This window comes from Miniopterus natalensis, chromosome 4 (assembly GCF_054644295.1).
Source record: "Miniopterus natalensis isolate mMinNat1 chromosome 4, mMinNat1.hap1, whole genome shotgun sequence".
NCBI lineage: Eukaryota > Metazoa > Chordata > Mammalia > Chiroptera > Miniopteridae > Miniopterus > Miniopterus natalensis.
The window spans coordinates 79366253-79392502 of NC_142084.1; the positions used below are offsets into that span (position 1 = coordinate 79366253).

Consider the following 26250-nt stretch of genomic DNA (forward strand, 5'->3'; position numbering starts at 1 on the left):
AAACGTTTTTGCATCCCAGAGAACAATTATTGCCCATCTTGGGTTTCTGTGCTTGCCTGTCCCACATAGTGAAAGACTGAAGACTTATAAACAATGATTAAACCATTTCTTCCTGTGTTTTTTCCTCATTGGGATTCACTGTACCTCCCTAAGGCTTAACTAAACCAAACAAGATCAATGAAATTTATTCGTGGTTCTAAATAAACTTTAGACATAAAAGACAGTCCTGTCCTTGATGCCCCCGTCTGTCCTCAGAAAGCAGAAACGATGTAGACCAAAAGCGAAGATGGAAGGGGGCGGGTTAGGAATTGGTGAAGGAGATCTTTCCTGACTGGGGACAACAGGCACAGGATTTCTAGGTTGCATCACTGCCCCTCCAACTGGAAGATGCTGTCCCCTTCACCTGACATGGAGGGGGTCTTAGAGTGTGAGCACTGAGGGAAGTGGACCCACTGCTTCCCACTGCCATAAGCACCTCAAGCTCAGTGTCAGGCCCAGAGACATGAACAGTCCACGTGGTAGGGTTTGCAGAGTCCCCTGCTGCCCTCTTGCCCCCAGATTCCCCCTCCCTTGTGCCTACTACTGCACCTGAAGCTGCCAGGAGTCACCTAGGAATGAACAGAGCACCTGCTGAGTGCACTGAAAGCTTAGCAAAGTTAAGACATTTCCCCAGAGGCCCACAACTGGAAACCAGCAGGGCTGGGAGGGGACCCAGGTTGTGCACAGCCTGTGCTCCTTTATGACTCATCTAAGCATCAAGCTTAGTGTGGATTTAGCACAAGGTACTTTAATTTTCAATTGGTTGTGTGACCACAGCCAAGTCAAATCACCTCCTTGACCCTCACTTTCCCTCTTTAAATTGAGAGTTAAAATCGTGTCCATTGAATAAATGCTCACTGGGCATCTACTATGATTGAGACACAGTCCCTGTCCTCGTGGAACTTGTTACAACAACTGTAGCAAATCTGTCCCAAAGTACTATCAATACTCTGGAGTCTGTACAGTTATGGGGAGTATTAAGAATAGCAGCACCATGCCCTGGCTGGTGTTGCTCAGTTGTTAGAGCTTCAGCCCACGCACCAAAGGGTCTCTGGTTTGATTCCCCATCAAGGGTGCGTACCTGGGTTACAGATTCACTCCCCACTCCTGGTTGGGGCACGTGCGGGAGGCAATCAGTCGATGTGTCTCTCTCACATCGATGTTTCCTTCTCTCTGTCTCTCCCCCTCCCTCCCTTCTACTCTCTCTGAATAGCAGTGGAAAAAATATCCTCAGGTGAGGATTAACAACAACAAAAAGAATAGCAGCAGCAATACCATGGCCCTAACAGAATGAGTGCTGGCCCCAGGCACAGCACCATGCTCAGTGCTTCACAAGCATGACCCAGCCTAGTTCTCCCAGCGTAGGCGGTCGGGACCCTATCACTCTCATTTTGCAGGTGAGAAACCAGGGCTCAGAGTTCTCTCAAGTGCCCATTCGGTACAGCTTGGAATGGCATCACAGGAATTCTGATTTGCACAGGTCTGACCCCAAAGCCCAATTGCTGTGCTCTCTTAAGCAAGGCTCTATGCTGCAGCTAGTATAATGTTCTGTAGGACTCTTCCCACCTTGCCTCTCAGTCCTTTCACAAGGGGATGGCTAAGGATAAGTTCTTAAGGAATGAGAGAGGTCTTCCCACATTTCCTGTGGTCACAAGCATGCCCCATAGTAAGTGTTTTCTGGTGGAGTAGTTTTCAAAGATTCAACCTTTGACCTCCTGCATCAGAATCACCTGGAGTACTTATTAAAATGCAGATTCCACCTGGCCAGGGCACATGCCCGGGTTGTGGGCTCGATTCCCAGTAGGGGGCGTGCAAGAGGCGGCCGACTGATGATGTTTCTCTCTCATGGATGTTTCTCTCTATCCCTCTCCCTTCCTCTCTCTCTAAAAGTCAATAAAAACATACTTTAAAAAATATATATATAATAAAATGCAGATTGCTGGGTCCCAGTACAGGGTCTACTGAATCTGACTCTCCTGATAGGAAGTCTGGGAATTTGCATTTCCAACAAACCCTCCGGGAGAGTCTTATTCTTGCTAAAATTTGAGTCTGCTGTCCTGTATGAGCCCTGGCAGAACCATTTGTCATATGCATTATGTGATTTTTCTACAAATTCAATTCTCTGTGGTTTAAATCCTTGTGGCTTGAATTATTTGGTCTAAAAGACAAAGCTGCCATCAAAGGCACCTCTGTGTTCACTGCACCTGAAAGCCAGCTTTTTGGAGGAGTTCTGTACTGAAAAGCCGAGCTTTCCTGCATGAAGTGTACAGTTCTCCCTGGGATGAGATCCCACTGCTAAGTCAGGTGTGTGCTTTGAGATACTTGTTTTTCTTCTTTGAGATATTCATAGTTAGGGCTCTGAAGTTCAAAGGGGCCAGTGGAGAAAGGCCCACTGAGCAGGAATTTCAGACCCACAGTAAGGGTCTCTCATCCACCCAGTAAGGGGACCCCCAGGTCAGGGGCCCCAGTGAAGTCATAGCCCAGAGCCCTCAGCAGGAGGGCTTTGAGGGGCTGCCCGCCTGCTCCCCACCCCAGCTTGGCCTCTGCTGCTCTGAGCCAAAGTCTTCTGATGGAAGATTCAGGAGCAGGGGGGCAAGCTTTGAAGTCGGACAGACCTGGGCTTAAGGCCCGGCCTTACTGTTTACTGGCTGGATGACCTCATTTCTCCAAGCCTCTGTTTCCTGCCTTGTAGGGCACAGACGGCAATAAAACATACCTCTTGTGTGGTTTATGAGGATTAAATGAGATGACGCAGGATAACTCCCAACACACTATAACGGTTCAGTTCTAGGGAAGGGCTCCTACCCATTCACTGCTTGCAAACTGAGCCTTCCTTCCTGGCTCACTCCCTTGGCCAACTGTACTCTGGAAATGCTAGGTGGCTCTCCCTCTGCCACCTGCTGCCTGCCAGCTCCTTCCAGGCTGCAGATACCACCAGCAGCCCTGGGCAGCTCCTCATGCCCCATCTGCTCCACCCAGATTCCTTCAGTTTCCTCCTTTGCACTTTTGGTCACATCTCAGTTAAACGAAAAACACTTCGAAGTTAAGGTCCTATGACAGGAACCCCATCAAGGACCAGGAGAAAAACAAACAAAAAGTGTTACAAAGCTTGAGTACTCTAGCTCATGTTTTTAAATGCAGAGAACTCACAACCTAATTGTTATTACTTTAGAAAAAATCGTAGCAAACCTTAAGTTAGAAGCAGGAGAGTTTTAGAAGCAGGAATGCTGCCACACTCAGGCACTTGCTGAGAGCAGCAAGAAGAAATGTTTGGAACCTCACAGCAAAGAGAAAGAGAGGATGGAAAGAAAGGGAGGGAAGGGGAAGAAGAAGGAAGGGACAGAGGGGACAACTGATAGGAATATTACTTATCAATTTAAAGGAATAAAATATTGATTCACACTATGGTGCTATGGGTAAAGGAATAGAGTGAGGGAACCAGTCCAGTCAAGGCCGTGGTGGCTGTGTGACCTGGAGATTATTTAATCATTCTGAGCCTTAGTTTCATCCTCCATATAATGGACATAATAAAGTGCTTGATGTGAGATTTAAATAAGACTGCAAGTATGAAAGGGCTTAGCACAGCTTGGCACAGGTTAGCTGTTATTATTAGGCACAAGGGACTGACAAGTTGCAAAGCAGGACAATACTACTACTGTAATGAGGCTGCTCTTCAGCTCTAAGGCAAACCAAGTTCCTGTTACTGTTCAGGACGGGGAGATGTCAATGACATCATGGTCTTGGCACGCTCCAGCTTTTAAAGGATTCTGTGCTCTACGATTTTGCAACTCCATGTGGTCTCAACCACCAGCAGCAGCAGCAGCAGCTGGGAGCTTGTCAGAAATACAGACTCTCAATTCCCACCCAGATGTCCTGAGTCAGAATCTGCATTTGACAAGATCCCCAGCTAATTTCTATAGACACTCAAGTTTGAAAAACACTGGCATAGCATGGAAGGAAAAAAATGGTAATGATGGGTTTTGGCCTGGGATGGGAAGGGTTAATGTTTAGTTTGGCTCCTGCCAAGGCACCGGAAACAGAAGGTTCCAGAGATTGAAGTCTATGGACTGATGGGACAGGAAGGCTCCCTTCCTGCCTGTGTCCTGGATGGCCAGGGGCTACAGCCTGGGACCTGCACTGAGCCTGAGCTGCAGTGAAAAAGCGTCCCTGAGTCTACAAAGCAGAGGGCATGCTGGGACAAAGGGAGGCCTAAGTGCCTCTCCTCAGGCTACCTGGGCTCAGAGTTGCCAGAATGAGCCTGGGAGGTTCAGTCCTCAAGCTAAAGGCCATATGAGGTCTGAGGCAGAGTGGAGAAGCCCAGAGGAATGTCACAGTTAACTGAGCAGGGCTCTCCCAAGGAAGGCTGGGTGGACAGCACTGGGATAGCTGTGTGAAGGCCTGAGGTCTCCTTGTTGCACCCAGCCCTACCCTCTGTCCCCTGCTCCCCTGGCCTCTAGGGGATGGGAGCAGGGCCCGGATCCTGGGCACAGCACTGTGACCATGCTTCCTTCTCAGTGCTGGAGCAGCTGCTCCCCGAGCTCACGGGGCTGCTCAGCCTCCTGGACCATGAATACCTCAGCGACACCACCCTGGAGAAGAAGATGGCCGTGGCGTCCATCCTGCAGAGCCTGCAGCCTCTCCCAGGTCAGACGTCAGCACTCTGCCTAGAGCTCCTCGAATACCTTCAGTAGCACCCTAGGGCCTGCTGGCAGGAGGAAGCCTAAGCCTCACAGCACAGCATTTAATACTTTGCGTGGTCTGTCCAATGTCCTTATCCACTTTGGCCCTTCACCACAACCCTGCCTGAGCTCTCTGTGCTTCTCCATCCTCAACCCACTACAAATTCACGCACACGATGCACATTCCACACATTCACATACACACCACATACTACACTCACACACACCATATTCTCACATACGCCTCACATGCACAGCACATCCATAACAAATACACACTTCACGTGACACACTGCACACACGCGACTCTCACCAACAGCATGCATTCATACACAACACACGACACACATCTGTCATACCCCACATGCTCTCACACACAACACACACGTACACGTAGCACATACACATCACACACTCCTAAACAGACACACATTCTCATACACCACCTTTATGAGCAGTACACCAACCCCACATTATTCATTCCCTGCCCTCTACTTCCCACAGCTTCTCTGCCTCACTGTCTTCCCAGCAGCAAGGCCCCCGCATCTGCTCCAGCCTTTTCTCTACACCCCAAGTCAGCCCATGAGATGACGTAAATCAAGAGCTCAGTGAACCCCAATGAGCTGTTCCTGTGTCCCACACTACTGAAGGGGTCTGAGTGGTATGCTGGGAAGTCACTACTGAGTGACTCTGAGCCTCACTTTCCAGTGATAAAACAGGCTGATGTCACTGGCTGCCCTCACAGGACTGGGAGGAGGAAAGGGGCAGTGGTTTGCTGAGCTTGCAGGAGCCTCCATCCCTGGCCAATTCCAGAGCAGCCCCTGTATTTGTTTTCTATACAGGGCTCTGGGCATCCTTTCACTTGGAGAAGGAGATCTCAGTAACAATGTAAAAATGAAAACAAGGTTTGAAACCAAGGGAATCCTTTCGGTTGCCCACATGCTTTGCAAACTGAGTGCTGTGTCCTGTGTGGGATAGAAGTCCAAGTGGGGCAATGGAGACCTGGGTCGTCCTCAGAGTCAGCAGCTGCAGGTCCCCTCCCTCCTCACTGTTGGCATGTTCTCCTTCCTCCCAGCAAAAGAAGTTTCCTATTTGTATGTGAACACAGCCGACCTCCACTCTGGGCCCAGCTTCGTGGAGTCCCTCTTTGAAGAATTTGGTAAGTGATCCTTTCCCAGACTGTCTGTGGAAGGGTCCTGGATGGGCAGGGAAATACCTGCACCTGGGCCTGGCTCCAACATGACAACATTGATCACTTTAGGCAAGTCCCTGGGCCTCTCTGGGCCCTGCCAGGTCTGAAAGTCTAATCAAACCTGTATAGTTATGGGAAATCATCCCCAAAACTTGAGGAAAGGAAGAGATGAACATGCAAGCCTGCTACTTTGCACTCATCAGCAATGGCCGCCTGGGACCCTGGGTTGAGCGATGCAGTGGCACCATGGGCATGGGAGCAGCTGAGCTGGGCTGCATGCAGAGAGTGTGCAGTGCCATTTCATCTTGAGGGAAGACAACACTCCTTGACATAGGAAGAAGGCTATGGGTCAGGCGAGAGAGTGTTAGGGCTGAAAGACTTAGGGAAGACACTGCTTTCACGGCATAACCCTTACAGATTTGCAGGGCATTGTACCAAAATTTATCTCATTTGACTCTCTCCATAACCCTGAGAGACAAACAAAGCCACTTTACATACGAGAAGACCAAGTCTCGGAGCAAGAAAGTGATTTGCTCACTAGGGTTACTAATGGAGTTTGGTGGTAGAGGCCTTCTGACCCCAAGTCCAGCCCTCTTCCTGCTCTGCCATGCTTATCCTCGGCTTTCTCTGCCCAATGGCCTGATGCTTCACAGACTGTGACCTGAGCGACCTTCGGGACATGCCAGAGGACGATGGGGAGCCCAGCAAAGGAGCCAGCCCTGAGTCAGCCAAGAGCCCGTCTGTGAAACACGTGAGTCATAGACTGGCTTCTCACACCCTCAGGCCCTTTGTTCCTCTGGAGGGGGCAAGGGAAGCTGCCCCGCTGATGCTGGGGACACTCCTGGATGTGCAGGACCCTGTTCTCTCTTCCATGTGGTAAAGGCAAAAACCGCACCATGAGAACATTTCAACGACTCATGCTCACTGTGTCCCTTCTGAGCAGAGATAATGTAGTGAACTGACCTGTCCCATCAGGCCCAAAGATGAGGCAAAGGGTTATGTCATGACTTGTCCTTGCAGTAATAGGTGGAGTGAGAGGGAAAGCTCTGGACCAGAAGTTGAGTGGTCTCTGCCCTCTTCCCTACTGCTGCATGGCCTTAGGCAAAGCACTCACTCTATGTGAGCCTGAATTTTTCACCTACAAAATGAAGGTTTGGATTATATCCAGGGTTCCAAGCCTCGGGGCCATAGAATTAGGGTAAGGGACTCATAATCACATCAAGCATAGTCTGTCAACGTCATAATTCACTATCATCAGCATCAACAGTATCAACTGTTGACCACAATTAAGTCCTTTAAATGCTCACAGCAACTGAGTGAGGTTATCCTCATTTTACAGGTAAGGAAACTGAGGCTCAGAGAGAGTAAGTGACATGTCGGTGTCCCACAACTATAAAGTAATAGAGTGTAGCTGTAAAGCCAGGGTTCCCTGGCCCTAGAACCTAAGCTCTTGGCCACGAGACAATACTGCTTCACTAAATAATGTCTCACGTTTACTTGTCCTGTAGAGGTGGTTGTAGGGTGCTGCAGAACTCACAGTAGCTTTTGATAATTTTGCATTTGCTCACTCAAGTGTATAACAACTTCTACGTGATAGTCCACAAAACTTTTAGATATTACAGAGGAGCCCTGATGCTTAAATAATTTGGATAAGAAACACAGGACCAACCAAATAAACTCTTAAGGTTTCCCAGCTCTGCCTTTCTGCAAGTCTATTAGATATTATAGCTACACAGTCAGATCCCGCCTTCTAGGAGTTCCTGCCTCTCTCTCCCCAGCCTCCTTCCTGTCATTCTGCTGTTCCCCTCTGTTCTCCTGGCCTTCTTAGTCTCACATACCTCTTTCTTCTTGCTCCAGGCAGCAGACCTGCCTCCACCACTCCCAAACAGGCCTCCACCTGAAGACTACTATGAGGAGGCCCTTCCCCTGGGGCCAGGCAAGTCCCCTGAATACATCAGCTCTCACAGTAAGTTCTGGTCCCCCTGGGAGTGGAGGGCAAGGGGCAGGAGGCTCCTCTTCTGAAGCTCCAAGCCTGGCTCCCACCAGCTATACCTACTTCCTGAGGAGTAGATGCCTGAATGAATGGCCTATTTAGTGACATCCTGGGTATATCCGTGGGTGTGGACCCGGGGGTCAGGAATTTGGGCTCTAGTCCCCGTTCTTTGTGGCCTTGGACAATCCTCTTCCCCTCTCTGGGCCTCTGTTCCCCTACCCTCAAAATAAGAAAGAGGGGCTAGATACACACATGTAAATGCGCTAGGTGGAAATACACAGATAACCACTACGCCACAGTTCCTGGCCCTAAAGCTCATGCTAACCTCAGTGCTCCTCTTTCAGTGAACTGGTGAAATGATGTATGTTTCAGCAGAATCATATCTTACAGGTGGATTAGGTTATGAAGTCAAGGCATATGATAAAAAAGTACCTGGTCAAAATCAGAGGTCTTCAGAGTAGAGTTGTGAGCACCCCAGGGGATTTATGAGATGATGTAGGCAGAAGCATTAGAAGCTTCATTTATATCTAGATCGACGCATCTTTTTAAAATTTCTATGTGAATGTTTTGTAGTATTTATAATCTAAGAATAGCATGATGCTTATAGTTTCAATATAATTGTATACGTGTAATATACACATACATAATATTTATATATATGCAATTTATACATGAACAACTGTAATTATATTTCATGATTACATTTTTACTGATAGGTGAGTACAATAAAATAATTTAGAGGGCACTGGTACAAATTATCTTTGAAAAAAATCTCTTAAATTGGCCATGAAAGGAGAGTGTTTGGTTTTGACTTGTCTCTCAGTCGGTCTCCTTCAGTGTTGCAAGAGGTATCTGTTTCTCTGAGGATCAGATAAGTCACTGGCTTAGGTGTAAGGACTTAACATTCCATACAAGAAACTACATGATGGTTTTTGGATGACCTTGCATGGTAGTAGAACATGTATACGATAATGTTTGTGTGCTGGAATATTTTCCAACCACAAAAGAAGTAAATAAAATAGGTCGCCTGTGCTGATCAGAAATAAATTCTAATATAGTCACAGAAAAAAAACCAAAACACTGAATACTGCATATAACATGACTCCACTTATTTTTAACAGGATACACACACACACATTCATTTCAACCATTTTTCTAGGATATACAAGAGACTCTTAACAGTACTTCCCTGTGGAAAATGAAGAGAAATCTGGGTGAAGGGAGCTTATATTCCCACTCGAAGGGAGCATATATTCCCAACTCAACTTGTTTTGTGCTGATTGTGCTTTTCACTATGGGCATATATTTTTACTGTAGTAAAATATATGTAACAGAAAATTGACCATTTCAACCATTTTAAAGTGTCCAGTTAGTACATTCACAGTGCTGTACAGCCATCACCACTATCTAGTTCCCAAACACTGTCATCACTGCAGAAGGAAATCCCATACTCACCAAGCAGTCACTCCCTATTCCCCTCTCCTGAGCCCCTGCCAATCACCAATCTGCTTTCTATCTCTGTGGATTCGCCTTTTCTGCATATTTCATAGAATAGAATCATACAATGTGTGGCCTTTTAATTCTGGCTTATTTCACTTAGCATAATGTTTTCATGGTCCATCCATGTCATTGCATATAGCAGTACTTCTTTCCTTTTTATAGCCAAATAATATTTCACATTTTGTTTATCCTAAATTCATCAGTTGATGGACATTTGGGTTGTTTCCACCTTTGGGCTACCGTATATTATTTTTATGATTACTAAACTAGGTAAAACAAAGTGAAATGGTGAGGTTGGACAGATGATCAGTCGCTCTCTTCAGCCTTCATAGTCGTGGGGTCGAATGTCACTGTAAGCAGCTGTTTGTATGTGGAGCAGGTGACTTTATCTTCTCCACTGGAGAACAGGGGAGGAAGAAGGGAATGAAGTGCTGCTGTGGCCCTGAATCCCAGATGAAGCCCCTTCAGCTGGATGAGGCTCCTCCACCTCCCCAGAGAACTCACTCCGCTCTTGGCTGGGACAGAGAATCCGCCTCTGGAAGCAGCAGGGGCCCTGAGGCAGTAGGGGAGGGAGGGCCTCAGGAAGGGCCAGGGACCTGTCCACGGAGAGAGCGCCAAGCCCATCAGGGAGTATCCTTCCTCTCATACTCAGTGTCCAGCCCTGCCAGGTGTCTGAGCACTTTGGCCAGGGTGCCTTTCCCTCTTCTCCCTCACAACAACTCCTCCCCCACCCCCACCCCCACCCCTCTGGTCCTGACTCCCCCAGTCCACCTCACGGACATGTCACCAGCATGTAAGGCTTCAGAGTACCTGCTGGGAAAGGCAGGCTCTGAGCCTCACTTGGGAGACAGAACTGGATGTCCCAGTCACTAAGAATTTGAGCACTGCCATCCTGCGGAAACAGATGGACAGCAGGGCCTGGGAGCCCAGAGCAGTGCTCTGAAGAGCAGTGTGGTGTGAGAGCTAGTTGGACTGGGTGAGGGAAGGCTTTCTGAAGGAGGGGTTGTGCCTCCGTCCCCTAAGCTGGCAATCTTGGTTCTCATCCAGGTTCTGTCACTAACAAATTGTGTGTAGCTCAGTTTCCTCATCTGTAAAATGGGGCTGATCCCTACATCCCTGCATTATGGGAATGGGAGGAGATAATAATGATTGTTGGCGTTTCTCTAGCACATTGTGTGTGTCATGCACTGTGCTGGGAGTTCATATGCATTATATCACTAATCCAAGGTGGGAACTGTGCATGTCACTTTAAGGTAAAGAAGCTCAAACGCAGAGAAACTGTTTTCTTTCCAAGGTCACTCAGCAAATGGTGGAGGTGGATTTAAACTGAAATCTGATCAATCCCAAAGCATATGCCCTTAACCCACTGAACTTCAGAGTGTGTTCCAGAGATGATCTACATCAAAATAACCTTGTTGTTGTTTCTTTAAAAAAATCCAACTCCTTGGAGTTCAATATATTTTCTGTTTTTACATATGTTTTCAAATGTCCTATTAAGTAGTTGAGGGGTTTTTAGTGTAGATTTCTCAGCCCAGTCCACACTGGTGAATCAGAATTTCTGGGGATACAACCCAAGGGTCTGCATTTTAAAAAGACACCTGATCATTCTGAAATAGAATAAAATTTGAGATAGTGCCCAGCCATGTACTGTGCTGCACCCGAATGAGATTGTGTTGTGAAAATCCAGCACGGGCAGCTGCTGTGTAACTTCTGTGTACATTATTATTACCTCCTCTAGTCCATTTCCTCCTTCGTAGTCAGAGGCTTAGAAGGGGAATGGCTCTGACAACAAGGGAGGTGTATCAGGGAGTGCAAGCAGAAGGGCTGCGGTGGCAGAGAATGAGGCAAAGGCAGAATAGCGAGGGGGTCAGGGTCACCGCTCTATGCAGTACGGGGACCAAGCTATGACCAAGACACACATCCACACACCAGTGCTCTGGGGTCACTGAGGAAGGGCTTATCACTCTCTGCCTGCCAAGGTCAGAGAAAAGGTCTTTGAGCTGGGTCTTGAAAGGTGAGTAGGAGTTCTCTGGGAGAAAATAAGAGGGTACAGGGAACAGCATGAACAAGGCCTGGAGGTGTGACAGGGCCCACCAGGGCAGTTCCTGGTGATGGGAGCAAAGAGGGCACAGGGGGAGCTATAGTAGATGAGATACATTGAGGAGGCCCCACACCCTGGCTGGGGAGAGCTGCAGGGAGTGCCACTCTCTCTCCCCTGAGTGGGGAATGGTATCCAGGGTCTTCCCCAGCCCTGGCCCCTGGGCTCTGCCTACATTTCTCCAAAGTGGGGCTCCTTCTGCCAACCTCACAGATGGCTGCAGCCCAGCCCACTCCATTGTGGATGGCTACTATGAGGACGCAGACAGCAGCTACCCCTCGACCAGGATGAACGGAGAGCTGAAGAACTCCTGTAAGTAACAGGTGGGCCTTCGGTAGGTTCTGTCCCCTTGACCTGACCCTTGGCATGCACGTGCCACCCTGCCTGAACCCACTGGCATCACCATGGAGGCCCCAAAGCCCTTGTCCTCACTGGCCTCAGGATTCAGTGGAAAGATCACTGGCACAGGAGTCAGGAGCCCCCGATGGAGCCCTTGCCCTGACTCTTGGTGACTGACCTCAGATGAGTCATTTATTCTCTTTGAGCCTCCAGTTTCCTTATGTATAAAATGGGGATTTGCTGGAGTGTCGTGAGAGTGACCTGAGAAGATGAGAAGATGATGAGGTAGTGACAATCACTGATGTTTACAGAGCACTCACTGGGTGCCAGGCACTTAACTAAACTCCACATTCATTGAATCTCCCAACAGCCCCACTTAGTAGATACTATGATACTTTTGTTCATTATGACCATTGTGCTGATGAGGAAACTAAAGCTGTGAGAAGTCAAGTCGCCAAGGCCACAAAGCTAGTGGGAAATGTAAAATACAGCACCCATGGGGGGTGTTTAGTCATTATCGTGATCACACCTCACACCTACCTCTTCATGGTCCCTGGGCCCCAGAGCAGGGATGCCTGCAGAGGGGTAGGGAGGTGCCTCACAGGTGATGGCACAGTGGCAGGTCCTTTCCCATGGCGCCTGCAGACAATGACTCTGACGCAATGAGCAGCTCCTATGAGTCCTATGACGAGGAGGAGGAGGAAGGGAAGGGCCTGCAGCCCATGCACCAGTGGCCCTCCGAGGAGGCCTCCATGCACCTGGTGAGAGACTGCAGGATATGTGCCTTCCTGCTGCGGAAAAAGCGCTTTGGGCAGTGGGCCAAGCAGCTGACCGTCATCAAGGAGGACCAGCTCCTGGTGAGTGGGTGCGGACATCTTCCTCTCGGCCTCATGTGGACTTGTGCATGCCTGTGTATCTGTGTGTGTGTCTGGGTGTGTCTGCCTCGGCTACTCTGGGCTTGCTTTGTGCACAGAGGCTCAAAGGCTGGTGTTTTGAAGATCAGTGATCTGCCACTGGAGTAGAATTTTTTTTAAAAGCCAAAAATTAGACCTGACACAGACTTTCCCAGCCAGAGCCAAATTTTTTATCACTTAATTATTTTTTTTAATCCTCACCTGAGGACATGCTTAGAGAGAGGAAGGGAGAGAGAAACATCGACACAAGAGAGAAACATTGATCAGTTGCCTTCCATATGCTCCCTGGCTGGAGATCAAATCCAAAACTCAGGTATGTGCCCCAAGGGAATCAAACCGGCAACCTTTGGTACACAGGAGGGTACTCAACCAACTGAGCCACTCCAGCTGGGCTTTTATCATTTTAAAACAATGTTTAGCCCTGACTGGTGTGGGAGGCAACCAACTGATGTCTGTCTCTCTCTCTCTGTCCTCTCTCTCTCTCCCCCTCCCTCCCTCCCTCCCACTCTCTCTAAAAATCAATGGAAAAAGTATCCTTGGGCGCGGATTAAAACAATGTTTACTGTTTTTCATTATGCAAGTATTTATTTATAAAACTTGTGCAAAACAAAATGAAACAAATGATTTTTAAAAACACCACCTATAATCCCATTGACCAAGAGCTAACCAGCGTTAAGGTTTTTTTGCGGGGAGGGGGGATTATGGTTACTAAAGCTGGGGACAGTGAAGCAAGGAAGGGCCTAGGATAGAAGCAGCAGTAGGAGAGAGCCTAGGCGGGTCTGCTTTGGCTCTCTAGAAACTTTATGAGAAAGAAGTGCACCAAAGCGGGGCTGCTGTCAGCTCACTAGAAAATCAGAGAAAACGGAGCCTTGGAGACAGGTTCGGGGGTTAGCCAGGGACGAGCTGCTGCTGCCCATTGCTCCCTTGGTTGCAAGTCTTGTGGGGACTCTTAGAGTTTAGGAGAAAGACAATTCACTCGAAAAGTAAATTGGAGTGGGCTTGCCCCAAGGAGGACGCACCTGTTAAGTTTTAATGGACTTATTTCCACCCTCATTTTCATACATTGGTCTTTCCCAAAACGGAGCCCATGCAGCACTTGCTTTCTTAAAGTGTTTTTTAGTTCACCATCTCTCATCACTATTATTTCATAAAAGAAAATGTACCCTTAATTCCAAAGTAGAAGAATGGGCATAACTTCAGAAAAAAATAACAGTTCTTTACACAAAAGTTTGTTGACAAGCCTTGCCTAACACATATCCATTTGAAACATGACCTTTTCTCACCAGCAGTGAAAGGCTAATCCCAGTTCAGAATTGGTCCAGGGTCACGACTTGCTCTTTTCCCTCTGTATGACCTCTATTTTTCTTGACTAATTGCACAGGCTAGAACTTCTAGCACAATGTAAAAAGAAGTGGTGAGAGTTTCCTTGTATCAGTCCAGATCTCAAAGGAAAAGCTTCAGTAATTCACCATCAAGGCTCTGGGTTGTTCGTAGAAGTTCCTTATTATATTAAGGAAGTTCCCTTCTATTCCTAGTTGGCTAAGAGTTTGTGTTATAAAAAGACGCAAATACTTTTTCTGCTTCTGAGATAAGTGATTCATTTGTCTCCTTTCTTCTGTTAGTATGATGAATGATATAGTTGGTTTTTTAATGTTAACCACTTTTGTGTTCCTAGAATAAACCCTACTTGGTCTTAATGCAGTATGCTTTTTATATGTGTCTGGATTCTATTTGCTAATATTCTGTTTAGGGCTTTTCCAACTGTAATGAGAGAGATTAGCCTATAAATTTCCTTTTTTGTAATGTCATTGTCAGGTTCTGGTAGCAAGGTAATGCTGGCCTTGTATTAAGAGCTGGGAAGTAAGAATCATTATTGATAAACTATTGATTTCCGAAACCCAACCCTCTATCTCTGCTAGAATTCTCTTTCCCACATTCCAACCATGTAGCCCATTAGTAGCAGGGAGCTGACTTCCTCCCAAGCCAGCCTGTTTCTTCTCTTTAGAGAAGTTCGTTAGACTAGAATGGTCTTCCTGGTATTGTGCTAAAATTTATCTCTTCCTAATAGGTAGTTGTGCTCCCTGGGGCCCCTCAGTAGCCCTTGAGATCTGAAGATTGCCCAAAGATACCCCCTCTCTTCTCTGGGGTGAACAGTCACAGTCCATCTTCAGGCCATGCCCAGAGTTGGGCTGGGTGGGGAGGGTTGTCTCTATGGGATAGGTAGAGCTCCCCTGAGCCTTTGTACAAGAGTGTTTCCTTCCTGCACCCTTCACTCTAGGAGGTCCTGACTTCTTCTCTTCCTGTCCAGTGTTATAAAAGCTCCAAGGACCGGCAGCCACATCTGAGACTGGCACTGGATGCCTGCAATGTCATCTACGTGCCCAAGGACAGCCGGCACAAGAGGCACGAGCTGCGCTTCTCCCAGGGAGCTACCGAGGTCTTGGTGTTAGCACTGCAGAGCCGGGAACAGGCCGAGGAGTGGCTGAAGGTACAGGGACCTATGCCCTCCTTTCCACCTGCCCTCCTTCCTTCCTCTTTTTCCCAGGACCAGCCCTCAGTGGGGTGGGCTCCTGTCCCTGGAAGAACAGGCTTTGCTCAAGGGAGGGGGTTGATGCCTGTGCATGACTAGGGCTTCTGTGTAGAAATGGGCCTCATGCATCTCCAGGAGAGAGACCACAGGCTGGAGGCCTGTGTTTCTTCTCATTATTTGAATCCCCTTCCTAACATCCCTACTGTGGGCTTGTCTGGCCTGCACTTATACACCTCCTGGAATGAGGAGCTTAATATCTACGAAGGAAGCTGATTTTATCATTAGATAAGATAATCATTTTTTTCTTTTAAAAAAGAGAAAATCCTTCCTTGTCTTATATGAAATGTGCATCCTTGTAATGTCCACTACAGTCTAGCTTCTGCATCTTGCAGCTGCACAGAACAGTTAGAGTTATCATGTACTGGGCACTTACTACCCATTTATTGTGCCATTTATTGTTCTAAGAGCTTTACATACCTGACCTCATTTACTCTTTGCAATGGACTATTATTATTTCCATTTTACAGACGAGGAAACTGAGGCACAGAGAACTGACATGATTTGCCAAAGGCCACACAACCAAGTGGTCGGGGCTAAGATTAGAAGCTAACAAGGAAATCTACACCAAAGACCATAGGCAGGGTGGCAACGTGATGATGACAGGGGACTTGGGTGACATACAAACTTGAGTTCAACTCCCAGGCCTAAGTGACTGTATGCTCTTCTGCAAATGACTTCGCCTCTGTTTCCTCCTCTACTTAATGGTTCTTGTAAGAATTCTAGAGAGCATTTGACATAGTATCTGCCAGACAGTAAGGGCTTGGTAACTTTCAGTGATTACTGTGCAGTGATGGTGAAGGCCACACCCCCAGACACCCTTACTAGGGGCCCTGCGCCCTGCCTCCACTTCACTCTGACACCTTTCTCTCTCCAGCTGTGATCTTCCTGCTGAAACAAAGAAACCAAGCCCCTCCCTCCCCATTCTCCCTTCCTTCCTGTGATAACCAGCTCTCCCAATGGAATGTTTAGTGTTTCTCATTACTGCCTTTGTCTCAGGAAGGGAAGGAAGGGAGAGAACCTGACTGCTCGTGGAGCCTCTGCCATCAAGGCACGGGTGGGTCAGAGAAAGAAGCCCTAGATCCAGAGTTAAGACGCCTGTCTTAACATCAGTTCCAGAAGCCCAGAGGTTAAGGGCCTGCAACCACAGCTCCACCTCTCGGAGCCTCATCATCCTAATTAGTAACTTATTGAGACCATAGTCGTCCCTGCCCCACAGGGCTGTTGTGGGGATACAATGGAATATTCCATGCAGTCACCTGACAGGTAAACCACAAATGGTGACCACTGTTATTTCATGATCTGGATACTTATGTTGTGTGACCTTGGATGGGTAAGTAAATGCCATGGAGTCTGGAGTATCCATATCTTTGAAATGGAAGTGATAACCCTGGCCGCCCCGCTGGCTGTTGTAAATGTCCAACACAGTCAACAGAAGTGAATCCCTCACCCTTGTGCAGGGCGTCCCAGTTCACATGGCCCTTCACACACATCATCTCGCTGGTCCTCGGACAACCCAATGAAGTTATAACCCATGTTACAGATGGGGAAATAGAGGCCCAGAGAGGACAAGTGGCTTTCCTTGAGGCCACACAACTAATAAGCAATGGAGCAAAGTCTAGAAGCCAAGCCTTTTGTTCCCAGCCCCATATCTTTTCAATTCAAGGGATACAGGAGAAAGCCTCTTTAAGCCCTGATATGCCCACACATGTGGCAGGAAGCCACATTAACCTCTCCTGCCAGTGGTCCCAACCCCTCTGCTCAATGGCCCTGACCACAAAGACCCTATATTTCCTTTTGCTTCCACAGCATCCCTGCCCACCTGCTCACAGCTGTGCGTCTTCTCCACAGGTCATCCGAGAGGTGAGCAAGCCGATCACAGGGGCCGAGGGGGCAGACATGCCCAGATCCCCAGTCCTCCTGTGCAGACTGGACCTAGACAAGGTATATCTGTCTTCACGAGGTCTCCCCTGAGCCAGGAAGTAGGGACTCAGCACAGGCTCTTCCATGGAGGGACTTGCACTGGTGGTGAAGTGGACACCCACAGTGGTGTCACATAAGCCATTAGTACACAGCACAGAACAGGCACAACAGTAAGCACTTGATAAATTCTAGTGAATGAATGAATGCCCATGTCCAAGGTGCAGTACAAGCCAGAGGAGGGAGTGACTAATCCTGCCAGGACAGGAGTGGTTACATTTGAAAGGAGCCATGATAAAATTGTATTTGTCAACCGGAGAAGGAGTGTCCCCCATTGCAATGTAAGTGAAATACTCATTTAGTAGCTGGCCAGGCCGTTGGCAAATACGTGCTAGTATGTATTCTCTGCCCAGTACTGTGATAAAAGGACTCAGCCCCAAATCCTAGAGGAAGGTTTAAGACCCACATACATAGGTCTGATGTGATATAATAAAGGTCAGCAGTTATAGAATATGACTATATGGCCAGCATTGTTCTAAATGCTTTGCATGTATTACCAAATTTAATTTCTACAACTCTTTGATAAGTTATGTTTTCATATGGGGAAGCTGAGACACAGAGAGATTTACCTAAAATCACATAGTTAAAAAGAAACAGAGCTAGGATTTCCACCAGGCAGCCTGGCTCTTGATGACTTTGCCATCCTGTCTCTCAAGGGGGGCATCCTGAGCTCCACTCGGCAAGTAGTTAGTGTGTCAGGCACTGAGCTAGCCACTGGGGTGCAATCCTAACAAACATACAACCACTGCCTTCCAGGGGGAGTCAGACATGAATCAGATCACCACACAGTTTTAGAAATGCCAAGCTCTGAAGTGCTAGGAGGGTACCCTGGAGCCTGTTCTTGTCTTCTCTGAGAAGTACATTTCCGATGAGGGTGAAAAATTGGCAAGGAAGGAGAAGCAAAAGGTATTCCAAGAAGATGAATCAGGCCCTAGAGCAGAAGGAAGCATGAAATAGAAAGAGGTCAGTGTGGCTGGGCTTGGAGAGGAGGAGCAGCTTGTTGGCCCTATTAGAGTGGCCCTAGAGAGCTGCAGTGAGGGGGATGGGAGCCTGTGCTAGCTCGAGAGGCAAGGGGGTTACAGAAGATGTACTTATGGTGAGCCTTAAAGAATGGTCAAAATTTCACTGGAGCAGAGGTGAGCCAAGGGACAGGGGCTGCAAGGGAAGGGAGCAGCAGAAGCAAAGTGTCAGGTCACTAAGATAGGAAGGGTAGGGACTGTGCCCGGTGTGCTGGAGAAGCTCAACCCTATCCTCACTTAGCCTTTGCTGTTAGTGGGACCTGAAGGAAAGCAAAGCTGATGGTGTGAGAGAAAGTGTGTGCGTGCGTGTGTGTGTGTGTGTGTGTGTGTGTACACATATACTTGCAGTTACATACTGCGGTGCAGTTTAAAAGGTATGTAAAGAGGAAAAAGACACAAGCTTGTAGAGATGAGTTTTCTTGCGGGCGAGTGTACAGGGGAGGGTAGCTGAAACATTTGGAATGGCATTCTTGCAGGGGAGTGGGAGTGGGGATGTGGTATTGGGGGGTCTAGCTCTCCATGGAATCACGTGACTGAAGTGCCACCATCATCATGAAGTCAGTTCCCAAGTGCTCACAGTGTCACTTTCTCTCTTGGTGAAAACTTATCATCTGTTGCAGAATAAATAGAGTCATAACTTCTGTTTCACAATGTATGGGGGTGATTCTTTATACTTTTGCCAGTGTATTCCAGTGACAGTTGCCAGTTTTCCAGCCTTTGGAAATTGAGGGGAACACACAGCCTCTCCTGTCCTCCCTACATCACAATAATGTGTTACAGGGAAGCACCCCTGAGCCTGATCTGTGGGGTCCTTGGCAGGAAAGGTTTAGGGACTCAGAGCTCTATAATTCCACCTGGTGGGTGGGTGTCATTTTGTCCTGTCCTGAGTCTGGCTGGCAGTTTAGTTTCTTAAGTGAGATGGTACACACCATGCAGGTGTTAGAAATAATAATCCGTTGACTTCGCAATTTCACTTGGGCTCCCTGGTGCCTCACAGCAGCCCACTGAAAAGAGTGTAATTCAGGTGAGAAAACTGAGACTTTGGGAGATGAAAGGGTTTTCCCACATTCCCACAGCCAATAGTGGTGATACTAGAGACATAACTTCTTCCAAGGTCCGTCTGACTACTCTGCACCACCTCCCACTGTACCTAGTAGGCACTTAATTGACCTGTCATGACTTTTTAAATGCCAATTCTTCTCTTTTTCTCCATCCTCACTGTAATCTTGGTTCTTCCTGTCCAGTCTCATCTTGCCCAGGATGACACTCCCTTAAGCAGCTCTTCAGCTTCCAGTCTTGTTCCCCTTTGTCTATCCCTCATGATGCCCCTGGAGACAACTTGCTAATCTGGTTTCATTACATTAGTCTCCCACTTAAATATCTTCCCAGCTCCTTGTCACCTGGCCCAAACTGCTGGGACAATTATCTCAATGTGTTATAATTAATTGCCTTGCTCTCCAAATAGACTGTGAGTATCTCAGAGATACAACCATCCTAAGTCATCACTGTCCACCCCATACGTGGTATGATTGCTGACAAATATTTGTTAGCTAATCCTCATGTGCAGGAGTCAGTGGAAGACTGAACCAACAAGGGACACCTCTGATGTGGGTCTGTCTGTGTCCCTCCCCAGAGGTTATCCCAAGAGAAGCAGACCTCAGACTCCGACAGCCTGGGCATGGGTGACAACTGTTCCACCCTTGGTCGCCGAGAGGCCAGCGAACATGGTAGGAGCCTGTGGGGGATCAGGCAGGGGATGCCAGAGCTGGGAGGGGCCTTGCCCCAGGCATGCAGTGTAGAGAAGGTCCTAACCACTCTGGAGACCTGGGTGATGTGACCTGACTCATCCACATCTGGAGGTGTGGGCCAGGCCCTGTGTATAGGCTGAAAGGGCCTCTGGGAGGGTCAGGGGTAGGTAGACCTGGGACTTGGGGCTCCCTCTCCTCCCCTGATCCATCTCTGCAGCAACAGGCAAAGGGAAGAAGAGCAGCCTGGCAGAGCTGAAGGGCTCAATGAGCAGGGCTGCGGGCCGAAAGATCACCCGCATCATCAGCTTCTCCAAGAGGAAGGCGCTGGCCGATGACCTGCAGATGTCCTCCACTGAAGAGGAGGTTCCATGCTGTGGTGGGTACTAGGCATGCAAAGGAGAATTCAGACCCTGTTGATGCAGGCACCTGCGGCCAAGCCAGGAGGCCCTCCGGCCTCATCCACCTTGCCCTCAGAACAGAAGAGAGAATCCTCCAACTGGATAGCTGACCTCACCCCATGGACAATCCATGTCTTTCCATAACTTCTCTCCCATGAGGCCCTGACACTCAGCAAAAGGAAAAGCCAACTGACTCCCATATTTCTGTGCTCCCTGTGACCTTAATTCCAATCACTACCTGTCTCTAGGCCTCAGTTTCCTCCACTATGATGAGAGAAGAGTATTTTATTTCCTAGCATAAACATACCAGGTGTGTAAATTACCACTCAGTCTTATAAGGAAATTTCTTGGACAAAAATATTTACATAATTTTCATTATAAATGTATTCAATGTGAGTTAAAAGTGGTTTGAGAGGGAAGACATATTTTCCTGTTTATTTAAATGCAGTGTTCCGTGTGCTGGAATTCAATAGAAAATCATATATTTTAGATATACAGTAATATTCTAACCCTAATATTGAAAGAATGTTATAAAGGCACATGGCTGTATAGAAATAGTTTATAAGCAGTGGATCAGGTCATGTTATGGTAAAAAAAATAAATTTAAATCTAAAATTTAAGAGGGAATTCTAAACCCATCCGCCATGGGACTGTACTTCAGTTAATAAATCTTTATCGTTTACATATTTTTATTCCCACATGCTGCCACCAGGTGTCAGCATCATCCATTATTTTTTGTCTTCAGTAATAGTTTCACTATTTTAGGGAGAAGAAAGGCAAGAGAGAGAGTTGTGTCTTTTATTCATTGTATATAGCAGTCCCTGCCCTTTTCATCAAGCTTGCCATGCTCCAAAGGCTATGCAGAGGTGTACAAATGTGATTATCAGTCCCCATTTCAGACAGCAAACTGAAACTCAGAAAGAGAAGAGGATGCCTGAGATTGCAGGCCAGGAGATAGCTGATCCGGAAAGCCTTCTTCTAACCAGACTACAAGGGCTGTCTAAGCACTCGTCCCTGGGGCACAGACCCCATGCATCCCCCACCTTGTGCTTCCTCAAGGCTGGGCTGTCAAGGAGGAGGTCACACTGCTGCTCTCCCATTCTAGGCTATCTAAACGTGTTGGTGAACCACAGCTGGAAGGAACGCTGGTGCCGCCTAAAGTGCAACACTCTGTATTTCCACAAGGACCGCACAGACCTTCGGACCCATGTGAATGCCATCGCCCTCCATGGCTGTGAGGTGGTCCCAGGCTTTGGGCCCAGACACCCATTTGCCTTCAGGATCCTGCGCAACCGGCAGGAGGTTGCCATCTTGGAGGTGAGAGGAGAGAATCCAGCTAGCTCTTGGTGGTGGGAGCTGAACGGAGTGCTGGCCTGGGAGTTAACTTTTGTCTTAGGTACCTTGCTAAGGACAATACAGGGAGTGAGGAAGAAGGGAAAGTAAGCCAACTGCTGCCAAGTCATCAAGTAAGGCTGAATGCCAGTTAAGATACAGAACACCCAGTTAAATTTGAATTTCAGATAAACAACAAGATGTTTTTAAACAAGTATATCCCATGCAATATTTGAGCCATATCTTGGCTAAAAAATTATTTGCTGTTTATCTGAAATTTGAATTTAATAGAGCATTCTACTTTTTATTTGCTACATCTGGCTACCCTAGAACCAAGGTTTCTTCTTGCTCCCTTATCTTAAAATCCCAAGTCTGAAAGGTATCTAGTCTGATCTAATCCAGATCTGATTCTGAAATCCCCTCTAAGGCCTTCCCACCAGGGTTTGTCTACCTCAGATAAACCACCTTGTTCCTCTTGGATCCCTAAGTACTGGATACATAACAGGTACTATATAAATACCGGTTTGGCTGAAGTGAGCAGGTAGCCAGAGGTCTGACAGTGCCAAAGTGAACTCAGCTTATGCCTCCTCTCCCTCAGGCAAGCTGCTCAGAGGACATGGGTCGCTGGCTTGGGCTGCTGCTGGTGGAGATGGGCTCCAAAGTCACCCCCGAGGCGCTGCACTATGACTATGTGGATGTGGAGACCTTAACCAGCATTGTCAGTGCGGGACGCAACTCCTTCCTGTAAGAGTCCGCAACCTGCAGCCTACAGCTGCCCAGGACCTTTCCTGTCTCAGCTTCCTCTCAGAAGCTCTGAGTCCAGCCCTGGGCACTGGGAGGGAAGGCTAAGGAGGACTCTGCTCCCTTGGGAAGTCAGAGTGGGTGCATTCCTCTTCCAGCAGACAGGACTGAGCTGACTAAAGGAGTTAACCCAGGGTTGGGGGAAGCTGTGGATGGAATGACCAAAGTGAAGCCCTTTTTCATAGTGACATGGGCTCTGCTCTCCTGCCATGGAACCTTAGGTTCTCACACCCCTGAGCCTCTTTGGGGGGGACCAAGCATAAGGCTGGTATGTAGAGTTTGGGACTAGAAGAGCTAGCTTCAAGTCACAATTCTGTCACAGATCAACAGCTTGGCTGCTTGCTTGCTGGCTTAGATCCTCTGTTTTCTCACTTATACAATGAAAGTGATGCATTACCTGTTTCCTGGGTGGTTGTGAGAATACATGGGTCCCCGCCTACAAAGCCCTTAGCACAGCAATGGCCCAGTGCTGCCTGGAATGGTTGGATTACTAACCTTCCAATATCTATTAGGAGCTGATGCCAGAATCAGATGAGAGAGTGGACAGGAAAGCACTGTTAGCTGCAGAGTGTTATCGTCATACCTTGTATTTTCTAGATATGCAAGGTCCTGCCAGGATCAGTGGCCTGAGCCCCGTGTCTATGATGATGTCCCTTATGAAAAGATGCAGGTACGATCCCTTGGGGCTACCCAGCAATATGGCAAAGGCACTTCTTAGCTCTCCCTCTCTTTTTCCCTCACTACAGTCACACGCCGCTTAATGTCAGAGATACATTCTCAGAAAAGCGTTGTTAGGCAATTTTGACCTTGTGCAAACACCATAGAGTGCACTTACACAAGCCTAGATAGTATGGCTATTACATATCCAGACTACACGGCACAGCCTGCTGCTCCTAGGCTACAAGTCTGTACAGCATGTCACTGTACAAAACAACATGAAACTAAATGAAGCACATGAGAAAATAATGCAATCAAGAGACAGCAAACACAACATACATGAGGCTGCTGGTGTAACATGGTATACTGTTTTACAGCACACTTTTTATAAGTGGAAAGAGTGCACCCTAAAATAACAGTTAAAAGTATAGTAAATACATAAACCAGTAACACAGTCATTTGTTATTATCAAATATTATGTACTGTACATAATTGTATGTGCTATACTTTTATAAGACTGGCAGCACAGAAGGTTTATTTACACCACACATGAGCAATGTACTACAACGTTAAGACAGCTATGATGTCACTAGGCAACAGGAATTTTTCAGCTCCATTATAATCTATGGGCCCACTGTTGTACATGCCTTAACAGAAACATCACTATGCAGCACGACTGTACTCCTTTTTTCCTTTGCCTCAGAGAGACTGTTTTCATTTAACCAACAGCTGGAAGGGAGGGACAACCCTTCTTATCACAGATCATGGCTCAGGATGAGGAATCCCTGGCACAGGAGGCTGGGTGATACAGTGAAAATCTTCCAGATCAAGAGGAGAAAGGGCTCTGGACACTGGAAGGCACTACTGCAGTTTGAGCAAGGTGTTGGGCTCTCCACCCATTGAAGACTCTCTGAACTAAAGCTGTTGACTCAGTGGTGTCTGGAGGGGGAGGCAATAACTTGGTGGCCACACCTATAGGCGTTCACCTGGTGGCATCCACAGTCTGGACTTCAGTTCCCAAGACAGCTCCCTGTCTTGCTCACTAAATCAAGGGGATGTCAGCTCATTAATTACAGTGAGGCTTCTGTGGCCATCACACAACCGAGACTGCTCCTTCTATGCCTTTTCCTCCCACAGGACAGCCAGAAAACTACATTCTGATCAGATGCTGGTGGGTGGGTCAGGCCTCACAGCGAGGGGAGAGAGGGGGAATCAAGCTGCCAAGGAAAGTAGTCATGTCAGGACCCCTGCCTTGGGCAGTGCTAGGTGATACTCTGAGCTCACACCTCTAGGACTTCCTTTACATGGTCTTTCTTTAGACACAGATGAACCAGTGGATGCAGCCTGAGATCTTTCTCAGTTGCAGAGCTTAGTAGCAAACTTTGGACTCAGGGCTCAATCCTAGTTACCTTGGGCTTCACTTCTCTGGTCTTCACTTCCGGGCTTCAAACTGATATGATAAAACCTATCTGATTGGACTATTGCAAGAACTGAAATATTTTAAGGGAAGAACTTAGCATAGGGCCTGGACAGGAAGGTCTTATACAGAAAAGTAAATCGTACTGTTGTTAACTAGTATCATTATTATATTACCTTATTATCACATTCCATTCATTGTTCCTGAGCTTTCACAGAATTCTGAGTGTTCTTAATACTCTTCATGCACAAATGTATAGTCAGTCTAATTATGTAACTTCTACCATTAGGTGATCTCATCCATGACTTTTTTTTTAATAATTCAGAAAACTTAAAGGATACTTCAAAATGAGAGAGGACAAAATAGCTATGATAAATCAAACATGGTCACCCACAATCTCTTCAGACTTCTTCATTTTCCTCTCAGCAGATATTCCAATTTAGGGTTATCTTCTGCTGCCCCTTCCCTGGGTGGTATGAGGATCTAATGATATACTGCTAGTAAACATGGTTTAGAAACTGTTGCGTGCTGCACAAGTTTAAAAATGTAAGGCCAAGATCTCAGAGCAGCACTCACCCACAGAGCATGAACCAGAATACGCCCGTGTTGATGACTCTGAGCCTACCTGCACTTCATCTTCTTCCTCCATCTCCCACCCAGGACGAGGAGCCTGGACGTCCCACTGGGGCCCAGGTGAAGCGCCACGCCTCCTCCTGCAGCGAGAAGTCCCATCGAGTTGATCCGCAAGTCAAAGTCAAGCGCCATGCCTCCAGTGAGTTCTGTGTGGGGGGAAGGAGGGAGGGAAACAGTCCATGAGTGGGAGGAGTCTCAAAATCATATTCCTCCAGAGATCAGGCAGGTAAACAAATGAGTGAAGAGAGGTGTAAGAAAATACTCTACCATAAGAAAAATCACATCACAATCACAGTGATGAAGGGCAGCTAGCACATGGCCTCAGAGAAGAAACACAGAGTGGGGTGGGGGAGAATGTAGGAAACTGGAGTGCTCAGAATTGGCCACTACTCAGCTCCAGCCTTTAAATGAAATCTACTTATATGATTTATATGAAAATAAATCATATAAGTCTAGACTTTATATGAAATCTACTTATTTTTTACTATTAGCAACTGATTTTTAAAAAATTTAACATCAGCCCGGCCAGGTGTGGCTCAGAAGTTGAGCATCTGCCCGGCCGGGCGTGGCTCAGTGGTTAAGCATCGACCTAGGATCCAGGCAATCAGGGTTCGATTCCCGGTCAGGGCACATGCCCGGGTTGTAGGCTTGATCCCCAGTTGGGGGCGTGCAGGAGGCAGCCAATCAATGACAACACTCTCATCATTGATGTTTCTATCTCTCTCTCTCCCCCTCCCTCCCTCTCTGTGAAATTAATAAAGATATATCTTTAAAAAAAATTTAACATCAAATAAAGCCAAATATACATACATACATGCATATGTATATATTTATAAAGTTCATCCTCAACTGTATGTGTTACAGAAGCTGACAATTATTATTTCTGATCCGGGGTAATAAGTAGAGAACTGAACTCCTCCAAAC

The 26250-nt window shown here is 47.4% G+C and overlaps 1 protein-coding gene across 1 annotated transcript in view; it reads left to right on the forward strand.

The window, feature by feature from the left end:
* The first annotated feature begins 1376 nt into the window (after positions 1-1376).
* Positions 1377-26250, forward strand: part of AFAP1L1 (actin filament associated protein 1 like 1) — a 33050-nt gene continuing 8176 nt past the window's right edge. Inside the window, exons 1-15 of the mRNA XM_016210629.2 lie at positions 1377-1436; positions 4497-4683; positions 5794-5877; positions 6564-6661; positions 7768-7876; positions 11715-11813; positions 12486-12697; positions 15063-15242; positions 17193-17285; positions 19974-20067; positions 20306-20464; positions 21592-21803; positions 22417-22562; positions 23217-23289; positions 25354-25465. Of these exons, the coding sequence (XP_016066115.2) occupies positions 1377-1436; positions 4497-4683; positions 5794-5877; positions 6564-6661; positions 7768-7876; positions 11715-11813; positions 12486-12697; positions 15063-15242; positions 17193-17285; positions 19974-20067; positions 20306-20464; positions 21592-21803; positions 22417-22562; positions 23217-23289; positions 25354-25465 (1918 nt within the window). The remainder of the gene's footprint in view (positions 1437-4496; positions 4684-5793; positions 5878-6563; positions 6662-7767; positions 7877-11714; positions 11814-12485; positions 12698-15062; positions 15243-17192; positions 17286-19973; positions 20068-20305; positions 20465-21591; positions 21804-22416; positions 22563-23216; positions 23290-25353; positions 25466-26250) is intronic.